Consider the following 26,919-nt stretch of genomic DNA (forward strand, 5'->3'; position numbering starts at 1 on the left):
AATAACCTGAATTAAGAAAAGCATCAACTCAGTCTTTGCATACAACTAGAAATAGGAAAACTATTTCTATCATAAATTCAAGGAAAGTAGAAAGTTGGGTTCATTTTTGGCAGCCTCATAATTCTTGCTTCCCTTATTTGGTCCTTTAGTCCTCATGTTCCATGAACGATGTTTCTAACAAAGAGATCAAAATCTATCCAGTTAACACTTTTCATGGCAGGTGCTCAACTGAACTCCAATCAATGATTCCCTGTTGCCAAACTTTCACAAAGAAAACACTTGACTATCTACAACCACTATATACGATTTTGCCCACTCACTAACTGTGCCTAAATCTAAATGTAGAATTCATGTACAAAGCTTCTTTCCCAGAACTGGCCATCTGTGAAACACTGTTGAATACAACATGGTTGCCTTCAAATCTAATGTAAACACATTCTTGTTGAACCATCCCCATAAATAATGAAATTATATCCTATTTTACATTATTAACGATTACTACACTACTACCTTACATTCATTAACCCTTATCCTTGAGTGGCCTTTGGGCCTTGATAAGTAGTGACTCCCAAGTAAAAAAAAAAAAAAACAACAACAACAAAAAACACTTATCATTGGCTAGTTGATGTTGAAGTAGTATTTTTTAAGCTCCTTACATCAAGTGGCTTCATGCCTTGTCTAGAGCGATTTCCATTAAAAAAAATGTATCAACATCGTTGGTAAATATCAGTTATTAGTTTAAGAAATATACTTTCATCTTAGATATATTTCTTTTATGTTTTTATGGTATTTACAAACTACATGAGTCATTAAATATATCTTGTCAGTAGAAGATTTTTGAGATTTTTTAGAATCAGAATATGCACATCTCAAAAGAGATTATTTTTAATGGAAACTGCTCCAGACAAAGCATGAAACCACTTGATGTAAGGTGCTAATATATATATATATATATATATATATATATATATATATATATATATATATATATATATATATATATATATATATATATATATATATATATATATATATATATACACACAGTTCAAGGTCAAATACTAGCCAATGATAAGTGTTAATGGATAGATTCAAACTCCAAAAAACAGTAATTCTTCCTTTTTTGTCAGTAACCTCGCTCATGGAATATTTTGAAAGAATATTTGTACATTCATGTAGATGTAATCGTTTAATGCATATGGCATAAAAAGGACATTATTATTTTTTAATATCACATTTCTAATTTTTTTATTTAAAATTCAATTATATAAATCTTTTATAGCTCTTGTATTAAGGACTTCATTGAATCTATATTGTTGGTGTTGTCTTGCTAAATGTCACTTATACTCTAGAATTACTCTCTCATAAAATTCAGTTTAAAAAAATCTTAGGAGACAACTTGGCAAAAAAGAAGCTGATTTTATAAGCAAATATTTTAAGGTGAGAAACTAAATATAAGTGGTTACATTCTTTTTGTTTTCAGTCGGGTTTGGTCAGTTGGAAATTTAATTTTTGTTAAAGAACGGAGAATTATTAGAATAAAAGAAAGAGTGAGACTGAAATAAATGAAAAGAATAAAAAAAAAATATTTTATCAAATTATAAGTTTGGGAAACAATAATATATTTCCTTTGGAGTAAGTAAATATCGTGTATTTACAAATAGAAAAAAGTCAATGAATATGAAATATTCAGATTATTTGGATTCTTCAAATTACTGTTCTCATCCTGATTGATATTTTCACAATATTTTGATCGATGTAACCTACAATGAACTTGTAGCACAAATGATAAAGTACTTGGTAAAAGTTCAGTTGTAAAATTACACTCTTCTGGAGGTTGAAGGTTTAATCCTCTGTGTGGGTGACACTAAAAATACAATTGCGAATTAATTAGGATTTCTACTCAGTCGTGGATTAAACAAAGGGTTCGGTTTGAAATTCTGTGCAGATTTCCAAGTTCAACAGAGAGATTTCCAAGTTCAACAGAAGAAGGTTAGAGGTTACATTGATCAAAAGTTTTGAAAATAACACTCACAAATGAGAACAGTGGTTTAAAGAATGCAAATAATCAAATATCAAAAATTTAGAAACAGAATATGAAATACTATTTACATCAAGAGTAAAAAGAACTAAAAAAACTCATACATTAGTTGTTATAAAGTCATGAATAAATCTAATAGTTCATATGTAAATATATTCACAGAATAAACAAAAAAAAAACACTGAAATAAAATAGCAGGTGAGTTTTTATTTTTAGTCACTGCAACAAAAACTATTTTATGTAATTTAATCAATGTTACTATAAAGTAAATGAAACAATTAAAATAGAAATATTAATTTAACATAAAGAATAATCAAAATATACATTTTTATAATAAGAATTTATAAATGGATTAGGATATATTGCAATAATAAGCAACATAAGTGAAATTATAATTAATGAAATTTAAGAGGGCAAAAAAGAAAGTTTAGTCACCTGCAATAAATGTTAACATAATTAATTCTTAAGAAAAAAAACATTGTCTAATTTAGCAAAACTTAAATATAATAATAACAGCTTTAACCTTATAAAAATTTGACTAAAAACCTATTGAAACAAGATGAATCCGAATTAATTTAATTATTAAGCCAGTTTAGGCAGAATATATAACATACAAAAATCAATCACTCAGAGTTGGAATAATTTCAGGCCAAGGCAGAAGACCTTGCACACATAAAGGGCTCGATATTCTTTCGGATAAGGCTTTATATAATATATATATATTATTATATGATAAATATTCTTAAAATCTTTAAGTGTTAAAATAAATCCATTTTAGATATTTATTATTGTTCACACACACACACACACACACACACACACACACACACACACACACACGGTAAATTATGAAAATATATATGGCAATTAAACTACACAAAATTTTCCTGGTTTCATCTTCATGAGAATTTGTCTGACTATACACACACACACACACACACACACACACACACACACACACACACACACACACACACACACACACACAAATATATATGTGAGTGCATGTATGTGAGTGTTTTCAGCATTTGCTTTGTGTTGTTTTATAAAACTGCTCAATATTAAAAATAAATTGCATTTCCAAAATCGATCAAAATGTTAAATGACAACAACAAAATGTTATTTATTATGTTTATGAGTTATGTGTAATAGAAAAGAAATAATTATACATAAAGAAATGCATACAGTTATTCAACTTGGAGGAACAAGAGTAACTTTTGATAGGAAAAGTCACAAGATCTATTTGACATTGATGCCGTTAAGTAAGCATAGCATTGGAAGCGGTTTTCATTGGAATTGTAGTAAGAGCACAGCAGACGATCATAGTAATGCTGATGATAATTGATAAATAAAATTTTAAACAGAAATTCACACTTTATTGCAACTGTTCATATCTGTTCATTTGAAAGTGAATGCATGCATCATATAAGAGGCTGGCGTGACACTTATTCCACCTTTTGTCCACCATATCAACTACTTTAGCCATCTCATTGCACCTAATTATCAGGATGTCAAGAGAGGCTCACTTTTTTTTTTTTTGATAAAATAGAAGGAAATCTTACGATGCAATTATTGAAACTGAGAATAGAAAATAATGAACGTTAAGTATATCTCTACGATGCAAAAGTATATTTAATGCCACAACTATGACGAATAAGGAAGTAAGATAATCACCACAAGAGAATCAATGTCACTCAGGCCAGATAGGATTTTCCGCATTCGTCCCATTCTCTGCTTTTCTGTGTCATGCATTATATTTGCCTCACAGAAGAATGGAAAGAGACAAGTGGCACGAGAGGCCTTAAGTCCATTCTGTGTATGGAGACCTTTATTCCAAGGGTGCACTGATGCTTCAGCAGAACAGAAGGTAACTTAGGCCTGTTGTTAAAGTGTTAGTTCCATTACACTATCATTTTCAAGTCTAGTACGAATATTAGAGCATTAGAAAGGAGAGACAAAAAGAAAAAAGCAGCAGCGGCGGCAGCACCATCCACAGCAGCAGCAGCGGATGATTCAAGGGAACCTAATGCATAAATATCAAGTCATTCAAGCAAACTAATTTATTCGTAGCCATCCCATCATACATTTGTCTCCCTCCATCGACTTGAACCATATCTCCTCCCACTTGTGCGCAAAGAAATAGTAGCCATGGTATTGCAATCCAACATGGCTGTCTTCTCAGTTTTATAGCATCAGCTGCTTTATTTACTTCTCTTCAAAGTATTGATGACAACATAATGATATGGGGGAACAATCAGTAACAGCAGCAGAAATAGTGATGATACTGCTTGCAACTGGTAACCATTGGTTACTGTCAGTGCGCTGTGTTGAAGTCAGTTCGGTGATGCTGTACAACAAATGCAAAATCAATGTAGGCACGCACACACGCACAAAAGTTACAGAATTTGGCATGAAGAGACTAAGCAGCAGCAGCAGCAACAATTGGCATCATTATTGTGAATGGCAGCAAAGTAGGATTCAACTTTTCAAAAAAAGGTAGAATTGTAATTCGACAGCTGACATCGTAGAGAGAGCCAGGAGAGAAAACTATAAATTTTAGACTTCAGAGAAGATAATATGCTCGAGACTTTATGAATTCCTTTTTGAGAAAGGATACAACATTTCTTCAACAAGTAGACAGTTTTAAAAAACACAGTATTTTCATAAATGGCCATTGATTTGGAAATGACTGCTTACTAGAAGGTCAAGTCATCATCTATATCTATAAGGTTTTATGAATTTCACTGAATGATGTTAGTATGAGCAGTTATACACATATTTTTATAGATCATCATATGAAAGCTTCTCAGAAGTTGTTTCTTCAACACATACTCACACACATTACAATACAGTCCATATTTGCAAATTTAAATACTTGCATTTGTGATGTATTAATTATAGCAGATTGAAAACAGACTAAAACTGTTTTTGTATGGTGATGTCTTTTTAGTTGTGCATTCTTTGGACCCATTTTAAAAAGCGAAGACGAGGTGTATCATATGGTGCATGAAAACTGAATAAAAAAATAATGTAATCTTTCAGAAATCTAGTAAAGCTGAATTAAAATGGTTCAAAATCTTGAGTTTGAAAAAACATATTCATTAACAACAAAAAAAAAATGGTTAATAAAATGAATTTTATTTTGTGAAAATGATATAAGAGTTGTTTTAAAGCAAAAAATATTATAATTGTTGACCATTTCTAAATTTTTATGATGGAAATTCAATTTGATTCAAAACATTTGTTAGTTTTATCTGTAGATTAATAGCATTACAATAAGTAAAATTATAATTATTTTTATTTCATTGAATAAAATTAAGAATTCCTGCACTAATTAGAATTATATATATATATATATATATATATATATATATATATATATATATATATATATATATATATATATACACTTATAATATCTTTTATATATAAATGCCAATGTGTGTGTCTGGGTTCCCTATAGAAAGAAAGGTTAAAATGTATATAAAAAACTAACAGTGTATGCATATGTCAAAATGTCTGGGGAACACAATGAAAGTGGCTCTGAATCTTAAAGTGCTTTCTAAAGGAACTACAAGGGCAGAACCCTTTTAAACTTCAAATATATCCAATTTTAATAAAATTTAAATCATATGTATGACATTTTATGGGGGAGACAATGGAAGTAGTAAAAAAAATCCAAATATATACATTTGATTTTACTGAAATTTAAAGCACTAATTAAAAGAGTTTTCCAAAATTTCAATTTATTATTTTGATTATATTACGAGACAAAATGAGGGAGGTTCAGTAAAAATAAGTAATACGATGTTATTAGCAAAGTGAAAAGGACATTTAAATGTTATCATTTAATCCCAAGCAACTTCGAGTCTTCCTGCTTTTTTATCACATATTAGAAGACAACAAGTGATCAAATTTTCAATCATTTTTTTCAGAACTTAAGCAGTGAGGAAAATACAGCTTAAACAAAGTAGAAAAAACAAACAAACAAAAAAACTAAATATTGAGAAAGGTGAGCATTGATAACTTTTATATAAGTGGGTTGATGTCTGCATTAAACTACCAGACAAAATAGTGTGTATTTCTGGACTTTAACTTTGGACCATTTGTTTTTTTTAATATATTTATGGAAATCAAATCTAAAATTTATAAAAAATCATATTTAAAAAATTGTAAACATGACTATATTTTTCTCTAAGACCTGCAACATGCAAGGTAAATACAACTAGTTGAATATAAAACTTAACAAATCTTAAGTTTGAGAAGAGAAAGATCATTATACCATATGTAAGTTAAATAAAACAAGTTCAACAAGAACTTATTTTATTATCATTTTGTTTTTGATGGAGATGGGTCATTTTAGTGGATGCCAGCTATTTACTATCTCATACATTCCAACTAAGAGATCTTTTTAAGATTCTAACCGTTCCTTTGCTTGAAATTGTTTGCATTTCTCTTACACTTGGTTCACCGGGTATATTCGCCAGGTAGTTTTTAAAATTCTTTTTCATGAGTCCAGTTGTTCCTAGAATTACTGGTATGATGGAGATGTTAAAATTCCAGTTTCTTTTCATTTATAATATAAATCTCACCTGTCTGTTTAAATGCATGTATGTATGTATGTTTGTATGTCTGCCTAAAACATTTGAGAGAGGCGACGAATTTTCATGATATTAGTATCATTTTGAAGCTCGACCCTGTGGACAACAAATATTGAAAAATTGGCTAAAAACATGAATTCCTTCATCCTTAACTGGGCACTTTTCTACAGGGGTCGCTTTTTTTGCCGATATTTTTGAAAGTCTAGCCTTAATTTACACATTCGTCACTTCCGGTTTGATGATGGGCGCAGCAGCAAAGACGTCACTTTTGTTTTTTTCACATTCTTTTCCTCCCTCATAGTACGGGTTTGAGTCTGCCGGGCACCCAGGCTAGTATCATATATAAGACCTTGGTATTTTAAAGAACAGTTTTGTTTCTGCTGTATTAGTTACAAAGAAAACAATGATGTTCAAGATTTCATTTAAAATACACTAAATACAGGACAGTTACATCCAGCAATTTTCTTTCAGGCATAATTAAGAGTTGGAAAGAAGTTGACACAAGAATAATCTTGAAATAAGATATTATCTTGAACCTATTCAAATATTATCAATAATTGAAGTAAATTTCAAAATAAATATTTCTAAAAGAAACTTAAAAAACAAAATTGAGTAACTAGGCATCCTTTGGCTTATTTTACTAAAAAATGGTTATGATGCTAGAACTTTAAACAGTAGCAGATTTTTGAAGGTCTTTACTGTTGACCTTTTAGCCACATTACAATTTATTTTTGAAAAAATATTTTATAATATCTTTGACTTAAACAACATTGTTAAGAAAAGGTACATATTTAAAACCCTTTAGTCATTTTAGGCAAATGCTGGTCCATATTGGTAAAACATTTTTTCAATCAATTCTAACGATTTTTGTATTTAATCCTGATTTATATTTTGTTTTAGTCAAGAATAAAGGAAGAGGGAGGAGTTTCAACTCTCTGGCTCAGGTATAATCCTACTTTATCCATTGACACCAGGGAAAAATTAAGAAGGCAAATATTTAGAGATTTACAAAAGTGAAAGGAAGTTTTTTCACTTTCTTTTTTCTTTCATTATCTTTTAGGTGAGGAAAGAATGAGAAGTAAAGAGAAAAAGACAGAAAGCATGCAGCCTGTTCTAGGTTTGACTATTGTTTTGGGCTCAAATTAATTTTTCAAATGTTTGACCCATGTCCAAGTAACCTACATCTAAAATTTCAAGTGTTTAGACCCAAGATTGGCAGAGGTGTTTCGTAGAATCTGCAAATGTCAATTCTGTAAACTTTGACCTCTTGCCAGCCAAATTTCCGCCCAAAAACTGATTAAAAACCTTTCTGCATGTCTGAATACCCTTTATGTAAAATTTCAAATGTTTAGGCCCAAAATTAGCTTAATTGTTTGCTAGACCGCAAAGGTTAAATCTTTTGAACTTTGACCCCTTGGAAGCCAAATTTTCAGAAAAAAAAATGATTAAAAAGCTTTCCCTATGTCTGAATACACTTTATGTAAAATTTCAAATGTTTAGACCAAAAATTGGCTGAGTAATTTAGAAGAGACCGCAGAAGTCAAGTTTTTAAAAACTTTGACCCCAATTATGACCCCCTTAGCATTTATTGTTTTAGGCTCAAATCAAATTATAAAGTTAGATCCATGTCCAAGTAACCTATATCTAAAATGTCAAGTGTTTAGACCCAAAATTGGCAGATGAGTTTGGTAGAGTTTTCAAAGGTCAAATCGTTGAACTTTGACCTCTTAACAGCCAAATTTCTTGCCAAAGCCCGATTATAAAGATTTTCAAAAATCTCAATACTCCTTATGTCAAATCTCGAGTCTGTAGACTGAAAATTGACAGAGTTATTTAGTATGGAAATGTACACAAACAGACAGACATTTTAACTTTTATAGATATATATATATATATAGATTACATTATGCAGACTATTTCGTTTTACTTAATTTTTTAATATAATCTATGTACTCTATGGAAATTCGAATCCCGGGCACTACTGGGTAATCTTGTTAATTAAACTAATAGATAATATAAATATAAAACATGTTAACGAATTGATTGCCTGAATCATTAAAATGATCATGTTTGCCAGAAAATATAATTTCAAATACCACACATGTACAGGTTTTCATCAGAGTTACTGCTTAATGTGAACCAGTTTTTTCTTGAAGTAACATTGTCTTTGATTAGCCAGAAGTAGCAGCAGTATTCATAGAAATGTGAAAGAGAATTTGAATAGTCCTTCCACGACAAATACTGTCAGATCATTTTGATAGAAGATGAAGCTCTGTTATTTGATGACTATTTGAGTATCCAAACTGTGACAAATACGAGAAAATTGTTAACAGGATCTGTGGTTTAAAACCCACTTACAGAAAATTTGCAACAAGATCACCCCATGGTGATCATAAAAAGCAAGATAGTGACTAGAAGTGATTGTTTTGATTATTACAAGGTTGAATTGTAAACAGTTATCATGTTTTTATTTTGAAATATGTTGATTTAGAAATGTATATAAAAAAAAAACAATTACAAATGCCAAACAATACCAATCAAAAAATCAGAAAAAAAAAAAAGAGAACAGACTTGATGAGCAAAGAGAGTGGATGTCCTACTTTCTTTTTTTTTCAGCTTGGGGAGTTGATTGTAACCACATGTGGAGTGTGCATCCAATAAACTGTAAGCTATAAAAAAACACCTTTCTTGTTTTTGATTTCTTCGTTTCCACTGCAATACTTTTTCGATTAGGAGACCAAGTAATAAAGGAGTCTATGTTAGAAATTCTTTGATATTTCTAAGATTATTTATGAGATAGTACTACAACTTCATGAAATATGATTTGAGAAGAATTATATGGTAACTGGTCTCACTTTTCTTCTATTTTAGAAGAAGAACCTTCCGCCATACCAATTTTATCATGGCAAATGCAGTGACATATTTTAATGTTAAAATTATTCAAATTAAAACGAGACACAAATTTTATTTGGATTATTTCGATTCTTCAGACCACTCTTCTTATTATAAGTATCATCACAACGTTTCAGCTGATGTAATCTCCGATTCCAAATAATATGAATACTCAACCCTCATCTCAAAAATTCAAAAATGTAAAAAGTGATTATTTTCTATCATAAGAAGTAATCAATTTATTTAACCCCACTTCATTTGTTTTTAGAAATCCAACTGCTGCAAATATTAAATGTAAGCTCCCATATTAAAACATTCTACTTTGGCTCATATATAACAAATATCCTGAGGTAAATTCAAATAAAATTTCAAATCTGGAAATGTAAGCCTTAATGAACAGTGGCAAATGAAGTAGGCTTATAGATATCACTCTATAACAATCTTAAATAATTTTAATTTGTTTTTGAAAAAAATTTTTTTATAGTGTTGTTTATACGGAAAATATTTAACACTATAACACAGTTCTATTCGTTGGTTAAAAATAAAAACCTAAAAAAAGGTATCTATTAACCTCACATGATGCTTAATTACCACATTGTAGAATGCACAAAGGTAATGCTTTGCAATGAGATAGGGGGGGATACAAAATGTATATTTTAATGCGTCTAATATTTTTTTTTACTTCATTTTAATGGAGACCAAAACTATTATATGAGGAACATTTAAAAATCATTCATATAAACAAAATGGTGAGCACAGCATATGATTCAAGCTGTGCCATTGTTGTACGTCAAGTCAGTTGGTAGCAGCTGTATGATAATGGAATTATTCCTTTCGTACTTATGAACTTGTAAAAGAAGAAGATTTACTTAGTCTTTTTTTCTAAGTATATATATATATATATATATATATATATATATATATATATGTATATATATGTGTGTATATATATATATATATATATATATATATATATATATATATATATATATATATATGTATATATATATATACACACACGCAGCCAAAGTATGTACTTGGAAGCAAAGCGATCTGCATTACATAACTATGTCTCCTCCTAGATAGTTTTGCAACGATTAATACGAAACTGAACCGATACTCCTTGTTATGCTAAATGTCCATGACTCTTACATGAAAGCTGAAATTATCTTCCCTCAATAATAGAAACACACTTTATACCTACAACTTCAACTTTCCTAATTATACATGATTCAAAACTTACTGTTTTATCCGTACTATATTGCACTCACATCTCAACCCTCCTGTCATCTAAAATATAGTTTGGGCACAATTCGTAGTTCAATTCTTAATACCTAATCTTACTGTAACATAATCCTAGACCTATTTTATTAAATAAAATTTAAAAAATATAAAGGGAAAGCCTCAAACTACATTATCTCCTTTCTAACAAGCCTTCTTAAAATCTTAGTTGCTTACACTGCATGAACTCTACTCACTCCCTTTATCCAGTAACAATGAAATAGCAATGTCCATAAATCACTTTGAGGAGTGTAACTATTCAGCAGATATATAACCTCTACAAACTAACCCAGTAACATTAACTATCCACGCGGGGTCGCAGAAATACCTGGATTAGAACCCAGGTGCAGAGCAAACCCTCTCAGTGCTGACGGACCCAGTAGATCTTCCCAGATCATCTGTCTAGGAGAAGGAAAACTCTGAAACTAAACCAAAGGGGAAGGAGGCCTCTTCAGTCTTGAATGACAACCTTCCTAGAGCTGGTGACTCAAACAAATTACCGGTTTGCAAACCTAAACTGCTTAAAGAGTAGATAGTCTCTGTCTATCGCCCAGCTTCCATACTCCTTCTTTGCCTATTAGTCAGGTGCAGAGACACTATCACAGTGATTCGACAGAAACACCCAGTGGTAGATCTTGTTTCTTGTCTAGGGCAACGAACCCAGTTTTCCCCACTTCCGACACACCCCACCCCTAAAACTGGGCACTTAAGAGTGCTTGAGTACCATATATGCCTGAGAAATTAGATTGGGTTGACCTTCCTCTGATGGGTTGAGGGTACCGGATTGGCAGTTCCTGGCTGCTGTTTCCGACTGGTAGTACAGAAACCCTAACTCTTTGGTAGCACTTAGAGCGGCTGCTCCATCAACAGTTGTAAAATATTGGGATGTTTGTAGTGCCGTGTCGCACATGGAAAGGGACCCTGCACTCATCCCCGGTAGGCTTTCCTGAGGCCACAATCCTAATTGAAGGAAGGTTAGCTGATGGTCTACTTGTGATGCATGTCTGATGCTCTTCATAACCTCTTGTTCAGTTCCTCCTTACCTAAACTGAAACTCTTTAAAAAATATGATGACAGTACAATCTAAAAATAAGCTTAAACCAGGTTTAGGGTCAAACAAATCCAACTTGCTTACTCCCTTGAGGCTTGCATTTACAAATATCCGTGGGGTTAGAACTAATTTAGCTGATGTTGAAGCATTTCTCCTAACAAATACCCCGGATATCTTAGCACTAAGTGAGACTACCCTACACTCCTCCATCCCTCTAACTACTTTAACATGCCTGGATATCTCCCACTCTGCCGTAAGGACTCTGACAGACAAATGCATGGATTTGGAGTTTACCTTTGTAATACCCTTCCCTTGACTAGAGAAACAAACCTAGAATCGGATGATCAAGCCTTTATGTGCTTTAGACTAAACATGCAACACAACATTAGCTACTTCTACTTTCTCTACCGCTCTCCCTCGACCCAGGACGGCACCATAATAAACAAAGTCTCTGACAGCTTAGACTCTCCCTCGACACTAGCGCACAAGTACATGTTTTTGGTGACTTTAATGTCCACCACAAAAACTGGCTTGGATTCTCTACTTACACAGATGCAGCGGGTAGCACAACTCATAGCTTCTCTATATCTCACTCCCTATCACAAATTGTAGTGTTTCCAACCCGTTTCCCTGACCAGCAAGAACATGCATCACTTCTAGATCTGTTTTTGACCACAATTCCCGATGATTGTATAACGAATTGCGACAGCCCACTTGGGAACGCTGATCATGCAGTGATAATGGTTGAAATCGCCCTAAACTCTAGAGCCAAAACTGAAGAGACAGTGCTCAAAACAACTAGATATTATAAAAAGGTTGACTGGGAAGCCATCAGAGATCTTATCAGAGATGCCACATGGGAAAATATTTTTTCTCTTCCTGCTGAACAGTGCGCAAACGAGACCACTGAATGGTTCAAAACTGCAATCGAAGCGCATGTTCCCATGTGGAAATTTTATAGCAAGCCCTACACTCCCCAATGGTTTACTTCGACTTGTGCAACTGCCATTGCTCAAAGGCAGCATGCATACCACAGATTTAACTGACATAAGTCCAGTTCAAACAGACAGAAGTATATAGAAGCTAGAAGTAACGTTAAGAAAGAAATAGCGACAGCTAAGAGAGAATTTACGGAAACCACTAAAAAGCGCATCGAAACACAAAAACTAGGAACTTGTGACTTCTGGAAAATCTACAACAGTGTAGTAAATAATGGGCAATCAACAATTCCCCCACTAACCAAAAATCACAAGGTTTTTTGCTCAGCAACCAAGAAGGCTAACATGCTTGCCAGTCGGTTTGCCTCAAACTCCACACTGGACTCTGCCAACCACCCCCTACCTGAATTTCCTATGCGGACAGACGCCTCGCTAGACGATCTGAAAATCGCCCCTGCTCAGGTGCATGCTATCATAAAAAACCTTGACACTTTAAAAGCATGTAGACCCGATCTTATCCCAACTGTGCTATTAAAAAAGTGCTCAGCTGAAGTAGCTCCAGTTCTCTCCAAACTCTACAACAAATGCCTTAATGAATCTTGCTTTCCGGGCTGTTGGAAAACTGCTTCTGTGGTACCAGTATTCAAGAATTCTGGCGAAAGAACTAACCCATTAAATTATGGCCCCATTAGCCTCCTCCCACTTTTCACCAAAATATTTGAGACCATAATTAACCATGCTTTAGTCCATCACCTTACAGATGCTAAACTTCTGACTGACAATCAATATGGATTTAGACAAGCCCTTCCACAGCAGATATCCTAACTGTAATCTCTGAACATATATACCATTCACTGGGCAAAGCGGTAGCTCTAGATATATCTAAGGCTTTTGACAGGGTATGGCATGAGGGTCTCCTCAGGAAAATTAGATCATACGGTATCACTGGTAGAATACTTAACATAATTAAATCCTTCTTAGATAAGAGAAAAATCCAGGTTGTCCTCAATGGTCGTACATCTAAACAATATGATTTAAATGCGGGAGTGCCCCAGGGGTCTATCTTTGGATCTCTACTGTTCCTGATATCCATAAATGATCTTCCCGACAAAATTGCCTCTGAGATGGGTATATATGCTGATGACACCACACTCTATAACAGGCACGACAGGAAAACAAATGAACACATATCTAAAGAAATGGCAGAAACACTAGAGGATGACCTCCAATCTGTAGTGGAATGGGGACAAAAATGGATGGTCACGTTCAATGCTACCAAGACTTAACTAGTTTCATTCAATAATTACAAGAAACCTTCTCTACCACCTATAGCAATGGCCAACGACTTTATCTGAGAGTACATCTTTCAAACTCCTTGACCTAACGTTCACAGGAAACATGAGTTGGAACAATTACACTGAAGGCATTGCCAGGGCTGCTGCAAGGAAGCTGGGCTCTCTCTACCGTGCTAGAAAACTACTAACACCCAAAAGTTTCCTGTACCTCTATAAGGCCACCATTCGCCCATGTATGGAGTATTGCTGTCATATTTGGGCTGGTGCATTTGCTACTAGTCTCTCGCTCCTTGACAAGGTTAAAAAGAGAGTCGCCAATCTAATAGGCCCTGAACTGGCATCTAAGCTTCAGCCTCTGTCCCATCGACAAAACATTGCATCCCTCTGCCTGTTCTACAAGTATTTTAATGGTGAACGTCCTGACGAACTGCAAGCACTGTGGCCCCACGATGTGAACACCTTTGACAAACCTGACAGGCAGCTAAATCCCACCCCCACACTGTAGAGATCCCTAGATGTAAAAGATCTTTCTACTCCAGGTGTTTCTTCCCCAGAACCGCTAGACTTTGGAATTCCATTCCAGGTCCCTGCTTCCCCAACTGTACTGACGTGCAGAAGTTCAAGTGCAACGTGAACCGACATCTTGCTGCTCAAATCCCTACATAGTATCCCAGTAGTTGTTGCCCCTGATAGTAGCCCCCTACACCAAAGTGGTAATGTGCCTTGTTTGGGGTGAAAATGTAATTAAAAAAAAAATATTTATATATAGCAAATATTCCCAGATCCAAATATTTATTTTTCATGCAAAATAGTTCCTCCAACATGTTACAATTTTGATACATATTTTTACAGATCCGTTTCATTATGCAGAAACTAATGGTTATTATTATGTCAATACCGTCTCTTTTTGTGCAAATGTTGAGTCTTCTATGAACTTTTTCTTCTTGCAGCATTATATTGTAATGTATTAATTACTATCGAAGCAATGTTTCTAATTTTTCTGAAGAGTATATGCATGAAGAGACTGTATTGACATAATAACCATTTATTTCTGCATCAAAATTTTAACACGATAAAAGAACTGTTTTGCCTGAAAAATAAATATTTGAATTGTGGAATGTAACTATGCTGCTATTCTTTTATATGTGCTGTTTTATATTTAACATACATTGTGCTTCTGAACAAAATGGTTGGTATATACGAAGAGTGAATTATAATTGGAAAAGTATATTTTCCCAAAATAACATATATATATATATATATATATATATATATATATATATATATATATATATATATATATATATATAACCTTTACATTTGTATAAAGCCAGCTTTTTCTCCTCTCCTGACGAGAAGCAATTAACTTTGAGATGCTATGTCCTAAAAACGTTTCTTATTTATTCCTCTCTCTGTATCCCTTATTGACTTGATAATGCAATAAAGTTCCAATATAACTTTACACTTTATATGTATATATCAGTAGTTTACATACCAAAACTCCAAAAATATATATTTATATTCTTTTCTTTCATGATATTTTATTTTATATATATATATATATATATATATATATATATATATATATATATATATATATATATATATATATAAGAGAACGTATCTGTGTGTCTGTGTATCTGCCTGTCTGTGTACATTTCCCTATGCAATAACTGTCAATTTTAAGTCTACAGACTCAAAATTTGATATACAGGGTACTGAGATTTTGGAAAATCGATATGATCGGTTTTCGACCAGAAACTTGACTGTTAAGGGGGCCAAGTTCAACGATTTGACCTTTGAGAATTCTACCAAACTCCTCCGACAATTTTGGGTCTAAACACTTGAAATTTTAGATATAGGTTACTTGGACACATGGATCTAACTTAACTTGATTTGAGCCCAAAACAATAAATGTTAAGGGGCCATAATAGGGGTCAAAGTTAAAAAAAGAATTGACCTCTGCGGTCTCTACTAAATTACTCAGACAATTTCTGGTTTAAACACTTGAAATTTTACATAAAGGGTATTCAGAGATAGGGACAGTTTTTTTAATTGGCTTGGGTTGAAAATTTGAGCTACCAATATATAAATGTATGTATGTATGTTTGCATGTCTGCCTAAAACTTTGGACAGAGGCGACAGATTTTCACAAGATAAGTATCGTTTTGAAGTTCAACTCTTCAGATGACAAATACCAAAAAATTGGCTAAAAACATTAATTTCTTCACCCTCAACTGGGCACTTTTCTACAGGGAGGGGTCGCTTTTTCCGCTGATATTTTTGAGAGTCATCCCCTCTTTTCGATTGTCTAGCCTTAATGTAAACCTACATCACTTCTGGTTTGGCGGTGGTCGTAACAGCAAAGATGTCACATTTTTTTCTTGTTCTTTTCCTCCTTCGCGGTATGGGTTTGAGCCTGCATTCCTACTACCACTTTTTTTTTTTTTGCTTAACACACACCTCCAAACATCCGGGCAATGCTGGGCATCCATGCTAGTATATATATATATATATATATATATATATATATATGCAAATAGTTAATAAAATATGTTAAAAAACACTTTGAAATGAGTTAAAAACATTTAATCTGAAAAGGAAACAATAGATAAATGGATAGTCCTTAATCCGCGGAGTTTTGAAGAAATACTTTCCTTCTCATCAGAGGGTGTATATATATATATATATATATATATATATATATATATATACACACACACAAAATTGAAAATGTGTGTGTACATTTCCCTACCAAATAACTGTCAATTTTCGGTCGACAGACTCGGGATTTGATATACAGGGTATTGAGATTTGGGAAAATCTTTTTAATTGGTTTTCCGACAGAAATTTGGCTGTTAAGGGGTCAAAGTTCAACGATTTGACCTTTGAAAACTCTACTAAACTCCTCTGCCAATTTGGGGTCTAAACACTTGAAATTTTAGATATAGGTTACTTGAACATGGATCTAACTTTATAATTTGATTTGAGCCCAAAACAATAAATGCTAAGAGGTCATAATTGGGGTCAAAGTTAAAAAAATGTAACCTCTGTGGTCTCTACGAAATTACTTATTCAATTTTTGGTCTAAACATTTGAGATTTTACATAATGTGTATTCAGACATAGGGCAAGCTTTTTAATCGGTTTTTGGCCAAAAAGTTGGCTGCCAAGGGGTCAAAGTTTAAAAGATTTAACCTTTGCAGTCTCTAGCAAACTATTAAGCCAATTTTGGGTCTAAGCATTTGAAATTTTACACAAAGGGTATTCAGATATGCAGCAAGCTTTTAATCAGTTTTTGGACGAATATTTGGCTGGCAAGAGGTCAGAGTTAAAAGAATTGGCTTTTGCAAGCCCTACGAAACTCCTCTGCCAATTTTGGGTCTAAACACTTGAAATTTTAGATGTAGATTACTTGGACATGGGTCAAACATTTTAATTTGATTTGAGCCAAAAACAATGAATGTTAAGGGTGTCAAAATTGGGGTCAAAGTTAAAAAAAATTGACCTCTGTTGTCTCTACCAACTTTTCTCTATGGTAGTTAAGGACGCTTATTATAAGGATTGGTATTGGCAGATTTTTTAATACATGCATATGCACATAAAGTTATGAACAGTACATAGGGCCCGAGCAAAGCCGAGCTGAACTGCTATATATATATATATATAGTTTTTTTTTTTTTATATCTAAATTTCATTCAGAAAAATATAATTTTCAAAACAAAAATTTATTATTTGAACAAAAAATACAATTCAGAGTACTTTCCTTAACCCATGGAATTTTGATGTAGGCTCATCTCCTCAGAGGAAAAGTCATTAACAAAATATTGGAACTGATTTGAAATAATTTTGCTATTCAGCACATACAAAGAAAATATATTAAAGATTAAATTTTGTTAAGGGGCATAGATAAAGAAAATAAAAGTTGAAACAGAAAGGATATGGAATTATGGTACCAAGTATAGTGGTAATCCTTGAATAAAGTGGGATGTTGTTGTTAAAATCCAAGTTAGTTGAAGAAATCCTCATTGAAAGTAAATTTCAATTTTTTTTATGATAACGCATTCTTAGTCCTTAGTAATTTTGTTTTATCTCTTTCCTTCATTTAACTTACCGTTTATGTTATCCCCCATTAAAAATCTCTAATTTTTTTTTATTATTACCTTATTATATATTTTATATTTTTATCTTAATATCTTTTTGACTTTTATCTTATTTTATCTCGATTTTAAATCCACCCTTAAAATATGTGATTTAAAAATTTCAAACTATGTTGCCTTTTATCAAAAATATTACGGAGATTTTTAATCTATAATAAAGAACATCTTACAGTGAGTATCTCATACAGGGATTACACCACCTAAAAAATGAGGTGGAATGAATCTTGCACCATCCATTCCCAAAGGATCATTACTAAGGACCAAGGATACTTTATCGAAAAAAAAAAAAAAAAAAAAAAAAAAAGTTGGAATTATATTCATGCAGATATTCTACATGATTTATACTTGCATAATATTTGCGTAAAAAGGTTATAGCAAACACAAACCTCTTTCTATATATATTTATGTATATGTATGCATATTTATATTTGTTTAAAAAATTTTACCTACCAAACTCCTATACCAGTTTTTAGTGTACAGATATAAAACTTAATATACATAGGATATTCCAACCCATGCGAAACTTTACATTTCAGTTTTAGCAGGGGAAAATCAATGCAAAAGTGTGAAAATTAAAGAAATAGAATTTGCCAGGTGGCGGGCGAATGACGGCATTACGAATATGAATGTATAACGTAATAGCTATTGGTTCATATTTTAATTTTTAGCCTTGCAGCAAACATGTCTTCATAGATCAAGCATTAATGTCAAAGCAAAAAGTAAATTGTAAGCTAAACGTTTTGGTTTCGATTCTCAGTGGTGGTGCACAAGTCATTTTTTTTTTTTTTTTTTTACTTTTCAAATCATCATTATATATTGGGTTCAATATAATAATAAATACAAAATCTGCATTAATCAAAATATCATATTTAAGCATATTGTATGACCGGGTAATGCCGGGCGGCTTGCTAATATTTATATATTATTCAAAATAGTGATATACAAATTTATTATACAAAGGACAGTTGCCTGTCTGTTTATATGTTCAACTAAAACTTCAAACCTTTTCAAAGTTGATATTTTTTAATAAGCATAACTCCGAGAAAATAATATCTAAAATTCAGATTCATTCTTTGGGGGTCAAATAGTCATGTGTACCATTGAATGTTATCAATGATGTAAACACAATTTTTAATGTTATCATGTAATAATACAACCCAGGAAATTAGTCAGCATATTTTTGTAAATTGAAAGATGCTAACTCCAGATTTAATTCATTGTTTCTTATCATTTTTCTATAAGTAGAGCGTGGGGAAACTTAGAGGCTATAACATTTTTGCTTTTTGATGACTCTTCGCTCAATTTCATAGGGTATATTTGATGACCCTTCACTCAATTTCATAGGTTATATTTGATGACCCTTCACTCAATTTCATAGGGTATATTTGATGACCCTTCACTCAATTTCATAGGTTATATTTGATGACCCTTCACTCAATTTCATAGGGTATATTTGATGACCCTTCACTCAATTTCATAGGTTATATTTGATGACCCTTCACTCAATTTCATAGGGTATATTTGATGACCCTTCACTCAATTTCATAGGGTATATTTGATGACCCTTCACTCAATTTCATAGGGTATATTTGATGACCCTTCACTCAATTTCATAGGGTATATTTGATGACCCTTCACTCAATTTCATAGGGTATATTTGATGACCCTTCACTCAATTTCATAGGGTATATTTGATGACCCTTCACTCAAGAATATATTTGATGACCCTTCACTCAATTTCATAGGGTATATTTGATGACCCATCATTCAATTTCATAGAATATATTTGATAACCCTTCAGTCAGTTTCATACGGTATATTTCATAGGGAATTTTTGAGATTTCATATTGTAGTTGCTAGGGAGGTGATGCCTCATTTTCCCCAGATAGCATGGTCAATAGAGAGTACATATAATGCAAACTTCCTAAGGATCTATGACAATATCAACAGATTTGTATGCTTTTTGTTGATTACCTGTAATAACTGTAAAATAAGTTTTTCATTAATCTTGTTAACAGCAGTCTAATTGGTTGGGGAATTGCTACTACGCACAAGGAATGATGATTGTGGTAGATGTGTTGAATGATGATAAAAACCTTTAGTTTTCAAGTCATCAATTGATGATGTATTAGACTAATCTCATCCATTTAGATCATCACAATGACTAGCTGCAATTTTTCCTTCAAACTGCCATCACAATGGCAAAAATTATAATTTGGATTTTTGGAACGATCATATGATTATTTTTCCAGTTGTAGTTTCCAGGCATGTTTTGATAAATGCGATGATTTTGAGCAGCTTCTAATTTGATTAGCTCTTATCCTTTTAAGGATCATGCGAAGCCTTTAAACAATACGACCATCCAGGCTGTCAGTGATGGATGTTGATCTGAGCAGTAGAACATTAATGCGGGAGTGCCTCAGATGTCGACTCTTGAACTACTATTATTCCTGATATTTATTAAAAACCTCCCTAATAATATTGCATCCGAGATGGGTATATTTGTTGATGATACAACATGAGGGAAACGGATGTACACAAATCTAAGACAATGGCTGAATCCTTAGAAACTGACCTCCAGACCGTAGTGGAATGGGGAAGTAAATAGAAGATAACATTTAATGTTAGGAAGACAAAGCTGCTATCCTTTAACAATTACAAGCCTTTCCAACCACCAATATCCATGACAAATAACTCCCTTTCTGAGAATTCTTTCTTAAAACTCCTCAGCTTGTACTGACTTTTCTGATAAATACAAAGATCAGATTAGTTATTTGCTTTTTACTTATTATGAAATGCTATTGATGTATTTGTGTTTACATTCAATATTAAAAATATTTATTTTTCTGAATTTTGGAGATGAAGATTGATTATTCTTATTATTTGGATTTTTCAGACTACTGTTCTCATCTTTTGTGTTATTTTTTACAACATTTTGATTGATGTAACCGCCAACCTTATTCAGGTGTATTGGGTTGAACTCTGGAATACTTCTGTCGAACTTGGAAATCTGCACAAAATTTTAAATGGAACCTTTTATTTAATTTATGGCAGTAGCATGCTCTTGTTCCATCAACCATGACTGAGTAGAAGCTCTAAGTCATTAATAATTGAGTGTCGCCCATACTGAAGATTGAATCTTTAATCATCATCTTCTAAATCTATATAATTATGAAACTCAAATGATCTTGTAACGGGTGTTGTAACCCAACATCTGGTTTACAACTTCCGGTTGTGCATGCGTATATAAACAAATAATCAATGCAACAATAAAACATATTGTTTTACTGTATATGTTTTCAGCGTCCCAATTGTTTGTTTTTTTTTTTTCATTTTAATTATCCAAATAAACAATTCTTAATACTTTTTTACATAGTTCATTTCCGTATTACGTTTAAGTTATTTTAACGCAATTTTCTTACAAATAAATCTACTTTAACCCGTCGACAACCATAAGAGCATTTTACGATGGTGATTTACCCACGCCTTCATTTTTTAAAAAATTTATTCTCTATTCTTTAATACACCTTTCTTAAAAAGCATTCATACATTTTCTTCTACCAACATAAAGACATAACCCCGAAAATGTTTTTTTAAATTTGCGTTACAAATAAATAATCAACGCAACAATAAAACATTGTTTTACTGTGTACGTTTTCAGCGTCCCAATTGTTTTTTTTTTTGCGTTTAAATTAAAAGATATCAAAATTTGAATTTAACTTTCAGTATTATGATATCTGTTTAGTGCACATTTACCTAAGTATGGCAAACCACTTATAATTCAATGGCTGTAAGTTTTTTTTTTTTCAAAAATAAACAATTATAAACAGAACGACTCGTAGAAATCTATCTATATTCTTTTTTCATTTTAATATACTTTCATAGAAATGTTTCTGTTATGTCACAAAAAACTATTTTCTTTACCTCACAAGTGTCACGCTTATACATTAAGTTATATAGCTAATATTACATACGGGTCACGGGTAGTCTAGTATTTAATTAAAATCTAATTATTTCCTAAGTTTTAAGAGATTTTTAAAATCAACTATTTTATGATTAATTTTCTATATTGCGCATAAATTTAAAAAAATAGTGATACAATAAATGAGAAAATAAACTAAAACAAAATCTGAAAGAAAATAAATGAAGTATTAGGTTTAATGCTAACAAGATGAGAACAGTTTTGACAAGTCAAGCATTTGTAGTTGCTTGGCAATTTGAGGTCACAGTTCAAACTACTTCCGGTTGTGACAATACCTGAATATTATTGTCACGTGACTGATTTTAATTAGTTAAAATTTAAAAATTAGTTTCCAATTCCTTATCATTTTGCCACTAAAAGTTTAATACTGCAAAGTTTGTATAAAAAAAATAAAATGAACCGTCCAAAATACTTGTACAACTTAATTTATTGTAATGTTTTTAATTAAGAAAATTAATTAATTATAAACGCATTGATTATAGTTTCCACTCGAAGGAGATAAATGAATAAATTTTTTGTTTAAGATGTTTTGCTGTTAAGAAGTAAAGTAAATAGTTTTTAAAATGAAATGTTCAAATATTTGAATCAAATCAAAACAAAACAAATTTTTTATCAATGTTGCAGTACTTCTTTCATGTAGGAAATATTTGTAACATAGATTTTTATAAATTTCAAATAGATAAGTATACATGTGTATATATATATATATATATATATATATATATATATATACTTTTTATTAAATTTTTTTTTTTTAAATTAATTTACAAAAATACTTAAAAAAAAAAAAAGCAAATGCTTAATGAAAAGTGTACACCAAATGTAATATACACCTAAATTTATAATCACTAGTTTCCAATGCAATGCCATTTTTGGACACTATTTAAAACTTAAAAATGTAAATTAAACTATTTTATAGTAATTTACGTGAATTGTAACTACTAACAAAAATATGTCTCCATTCCCTCTGGTCACATTATTTATGTTATACTATTTAATATAGTGATTGAGTTTGTTGTGACAATTGCGTATTGACATATGGGTTCTGATTTAGAATTCAACCTAATTAAAGAAACAAAATTACAGAAAAATCTATAAAGAACATCATTTTTAAGCAATTAATGGGAATTAGATGAAGGAATGATAGGGAGATGGAATCAAGTACGATGAAGAAGGTTTGTAGTGTTGGTTTCCTAATTAATTCTTTAAGATTATTGTTAATTTGTGAATTAACACTGCATATTTATCTTCATGGGATGAAATAGCTGTAGAATAAATAAAAACTGCAATATATGTAACTTAAAGATTTATCCAGTTTATTATACAAACGTGTGTGTGTGTGTGTGCATGCGCGCATATACCTATAGTCTCCCATGCAGCCACACATATAAAAAAAAAAAAATTATTATTTCTTCTCTTTTTTACTCTCTGCCCATTTTCATCTTGCTTTGTTTTCCTCTCCCTTACATTGGAAAATGTTTTCTCCAAATTAAAATGCAAATTTCTTTTTAGGCTTTGTACATATCTGAATAAAGAAAATAAAAACAGAATGTAATATGAATTAAATTATTTCAGTAAAATATTTAAAATTAATCTTAATATCTGCTATACATACACACGTGTGTTTGATAACATGAATTTATTTAAGGAAAGAGAAGAGAGGTAAGCGGAAATTGGGAAAAATGGTGCGTTGAAAACACAATGTGAGTGTGTGAGAGAAATTATTTCCGCCATATAATGACAGTCGTTTTGCTGCTGTCGGTATGAGATATGGTTTTGTTCAATCTTAGGATGTCCACTCTCTCAGGCTTTACTGCTTTTTCAGAGAAAGTTTATTCTTAATCACCTGAAGTGCCCTTACTGGGGAATATCAGCAGGGCTGCTCAGGCATTTTTTGTAGGCCAGAATGCACTTCATCCAGTTTGCGGACTTTTTAAAATAGTAGGGGAGTTAAATGAATATACATTCACACACTGTTTTAAACATTTCAATTTTGTCATCCAATGTCGAGTAACCCTGCCAGTCAAATTATAAGTTGATCTGCTTTTGAGATGTTTAATCTAAAGCACATAAGGTATCGATTGATTCAAACCGCTTGCTGTCTTTGCATTATTGACCATTGCTTTTGCCATTAAGTGAATATTCTTGGAGGTATTTCCAACAATTTGATTTTCTATTCCCTCATACATTTACCATTTTCTGACGATCCTTAATTTATCTTCAGCAAAATGAGTATCATACTTCTTGATAATGTTTGCAATCTTCAACCCAAAAGCATTTAAAGATGCAAAAAATGTCATATCTCTATCACATTGTTTGTATGCAGCAATGATCTTCTGTCAGCGTTTCATGTCAAATTCAAAATTCTTCATCATGGTTACAAAGTGAATCATTTAATGCAGCACGTGGCTCAACATTAACATGATGCATAGGTGAGTTAAAAAAAAATCACCTCCAAAATAAGCAGAAAGGCCATGAAATTGGCATATCAGCTAACTGCACCAGATATCAACACACACACAAATTCTCTAAAAGAAAAAAAAACACTGAAACACATCAGCATATACACACAGATACCAGCAAACACACATAACTGACTGATAACCCACTGTTACTCTCTCTCTCTCTCTCTCTCTCTCTCTCTCTCTCTCTATATATATATATATATATATATATATATATATATATATATATATATATATATATATATATATATATATATGCAGCATTTTTTCTTTAAGAGATATTTCATTAAATATAACATACATTAGAAGCCTTGCACATCAAATCAAACAAAAATTCATCCATTAATAAAATTAATTTTGATGATAGTGAAAACATCCAAAAATGCTTATAATACAACTATTACACAGTTCCCATCCAAACTATTACTAAATATTTAAAAAAAATAAACGTTCTTTAGTTGATAACCACACCTGAGGATGAATCAAGATGTATTTGAAAGTACTAGTGCACAAAACAAGTACAGCAACTGAAAGGAAGTGATATATAAGGTCTTTAAATCATGTTTTTTTTTTTTATTTTGTTTGCATAAACGTTTTCCATTTTATTTTGTACACACACACACACACACACACACACACACAAACACACACACACACACACACACACACACACACACACACTAATGGCCCTGATTTATATTTCTACAACATCATTTGATTTGTTACAAATCTACTTAAGTTGCTTAAAATTTTATTTACTCTCAAATGGCATTTACTTCTAATACAATCGAACATAAATCCTTTATAGGTTAGTAAATCAACATTTCACATGATGAAATAATTCATACTAGTTTAGAAAAACTATATCACGTAAATTCTTTATAAGATACTTCAAATCAGAAAAACACAAAAGCTACACATATATGTCATTAAAGTTATTAAGTTAAAAAACATAAGCAAAGTTCCATTTTATGTTATTTCAAAATGGTTCTTGACTTTATGCAACTGTATAAATTATGAAAACCAATATGAAATGAATGTCTTAATTGTGCTTTGCCAAATAATTATATTAAATTGATTATTTTTAGTAATTTTTGCACAGCAAAGTGATTACTAACACATTTGCTAAAAATTAATGACGTTATGAACAAGCAATATGGCTGAAATGAACATGGACAGAATTCAGACCTAAGCAGGGAGAAATGGCAAGCTATGTTATTCTTGGTTTTTATTACCTATTGTAAGGATTGAACCTTGAACCTCGAGATGAACTGATGGTTTAAATTATTCTAAACAATAATAACTACAAATAACATATCAGAAAAATTAACTGACGAAATCTAACTGCATTTATTAAGTAAAGGATTCAGTTTGAAACGTCATACAGTTTCCTGAATTTAACAAAGATTCACAAACTTTAAAAGATGTATGTGAAAAAGGTGAGGTTTTATCATCCAAAGCATTGCGATATCCAAGATAAGAATAATTGCAATACAAATTATCATAAATTCTGAAACATTATTTTAAAAATGTTTATAATAAACTAAAAATTTTGTTTCAATAATAACTTAGCTTATGTTTTATAATGACAAGACTAATTAACTTGCATACAGTTTTTTTTTCTGATTATAATTGATACATAATAGTACCAATTTGGGAATTGTATTATTTCTCATATGATACTGAAACGGTAATAAAAAAATGCATTTGATTATTCAGAGTATATTTATGCTTTGTTGAGATATATTCAACAAATATACACAATACAAAAAAAAAAAAATGAAATTTTCCTTTGATAATAACACAATAAAGCACTCTGGGATTATTAATTCATGAACAGAAAAATATTTTTGTTACTGTTGTTTTTTTTTTCTTTTTTTTAAACTTAAAAAAAGAATAATAAAGCAAAAGTTATGACAAATTGGAGACAACAGTATCCATTTCTTTCCATATTTACTAACTACTTGTTGCCTAGCAATGAAGAGCGAGCAAGGATGGCACAGGACAAATGGCAGACAAATCAAATACAGGATAGCAGCAGCAGCGGAAGTTGTGGTGCTGACAGCAAATACAAGTAACATACGGAGCTTTTACCATCAGGTTAAATTGTTTTATAGTAGCACACTAACAATTTCACATTCAAAAGCGACAGAACATTCCAGCCAGTAAATAGATTCTTAAAAAAAAAAGTTGAAACTAAATAAAAATTCAATT

At 31.6% G+C, this 26,919-nt stretch overlaps 1 protein-coding gene across 14 annotated transcripts in view; it reads right to left on the reverse strand.

The window, feature by feature from the left end:
- Nucleotides 1-26,919, reverse strand: part of LOC145241306 (voltage-dependent L-type calcium channel subunit beta-1-like) — a 375,341-nt gene that overhangs the window by 132,521 nt on the left and 215,901 nt on the right. The window contains exon 1 of one of the 14 annotated variants that reach the window (XM_080104107.1): nucleotides 3,716-4,071. The exons of 11 other annotated variants lie outside the window; for them this stretch is intronic. In XM_080104107.1, the coding sequence (XP_079960233.1) occupies nucleotides 3,716-3,793 (78 nt within the window). In that variant the 5' untranslated portion in view covers nucleotides 3,794-4,071. Of the gene's footprint in view, nucleotides 1-3,715; nucleotides 4,072-26,919 lie in introns of those variants that run through there. 2 more of the 14 variants (XM_080104113.1, XM_080104105.1) reach the window with 2 other exon arrangements.

This window comes from Euprymna scolopes, chromosome 20 (genome assembly GCF_053919585.1).
Source record: "Euprymna scolopes isolate OS-2025 chromosome 20, ASM5391958v1, whole genome shotgun sequence".
NCBI classification, from domain to species: domain Eukaryota; kingdom Metazoa; phylum Mollusca; class Cephalopoda; order Sepiida; family Sepiolidae; genus Euprymna; species Euprymna scolopes.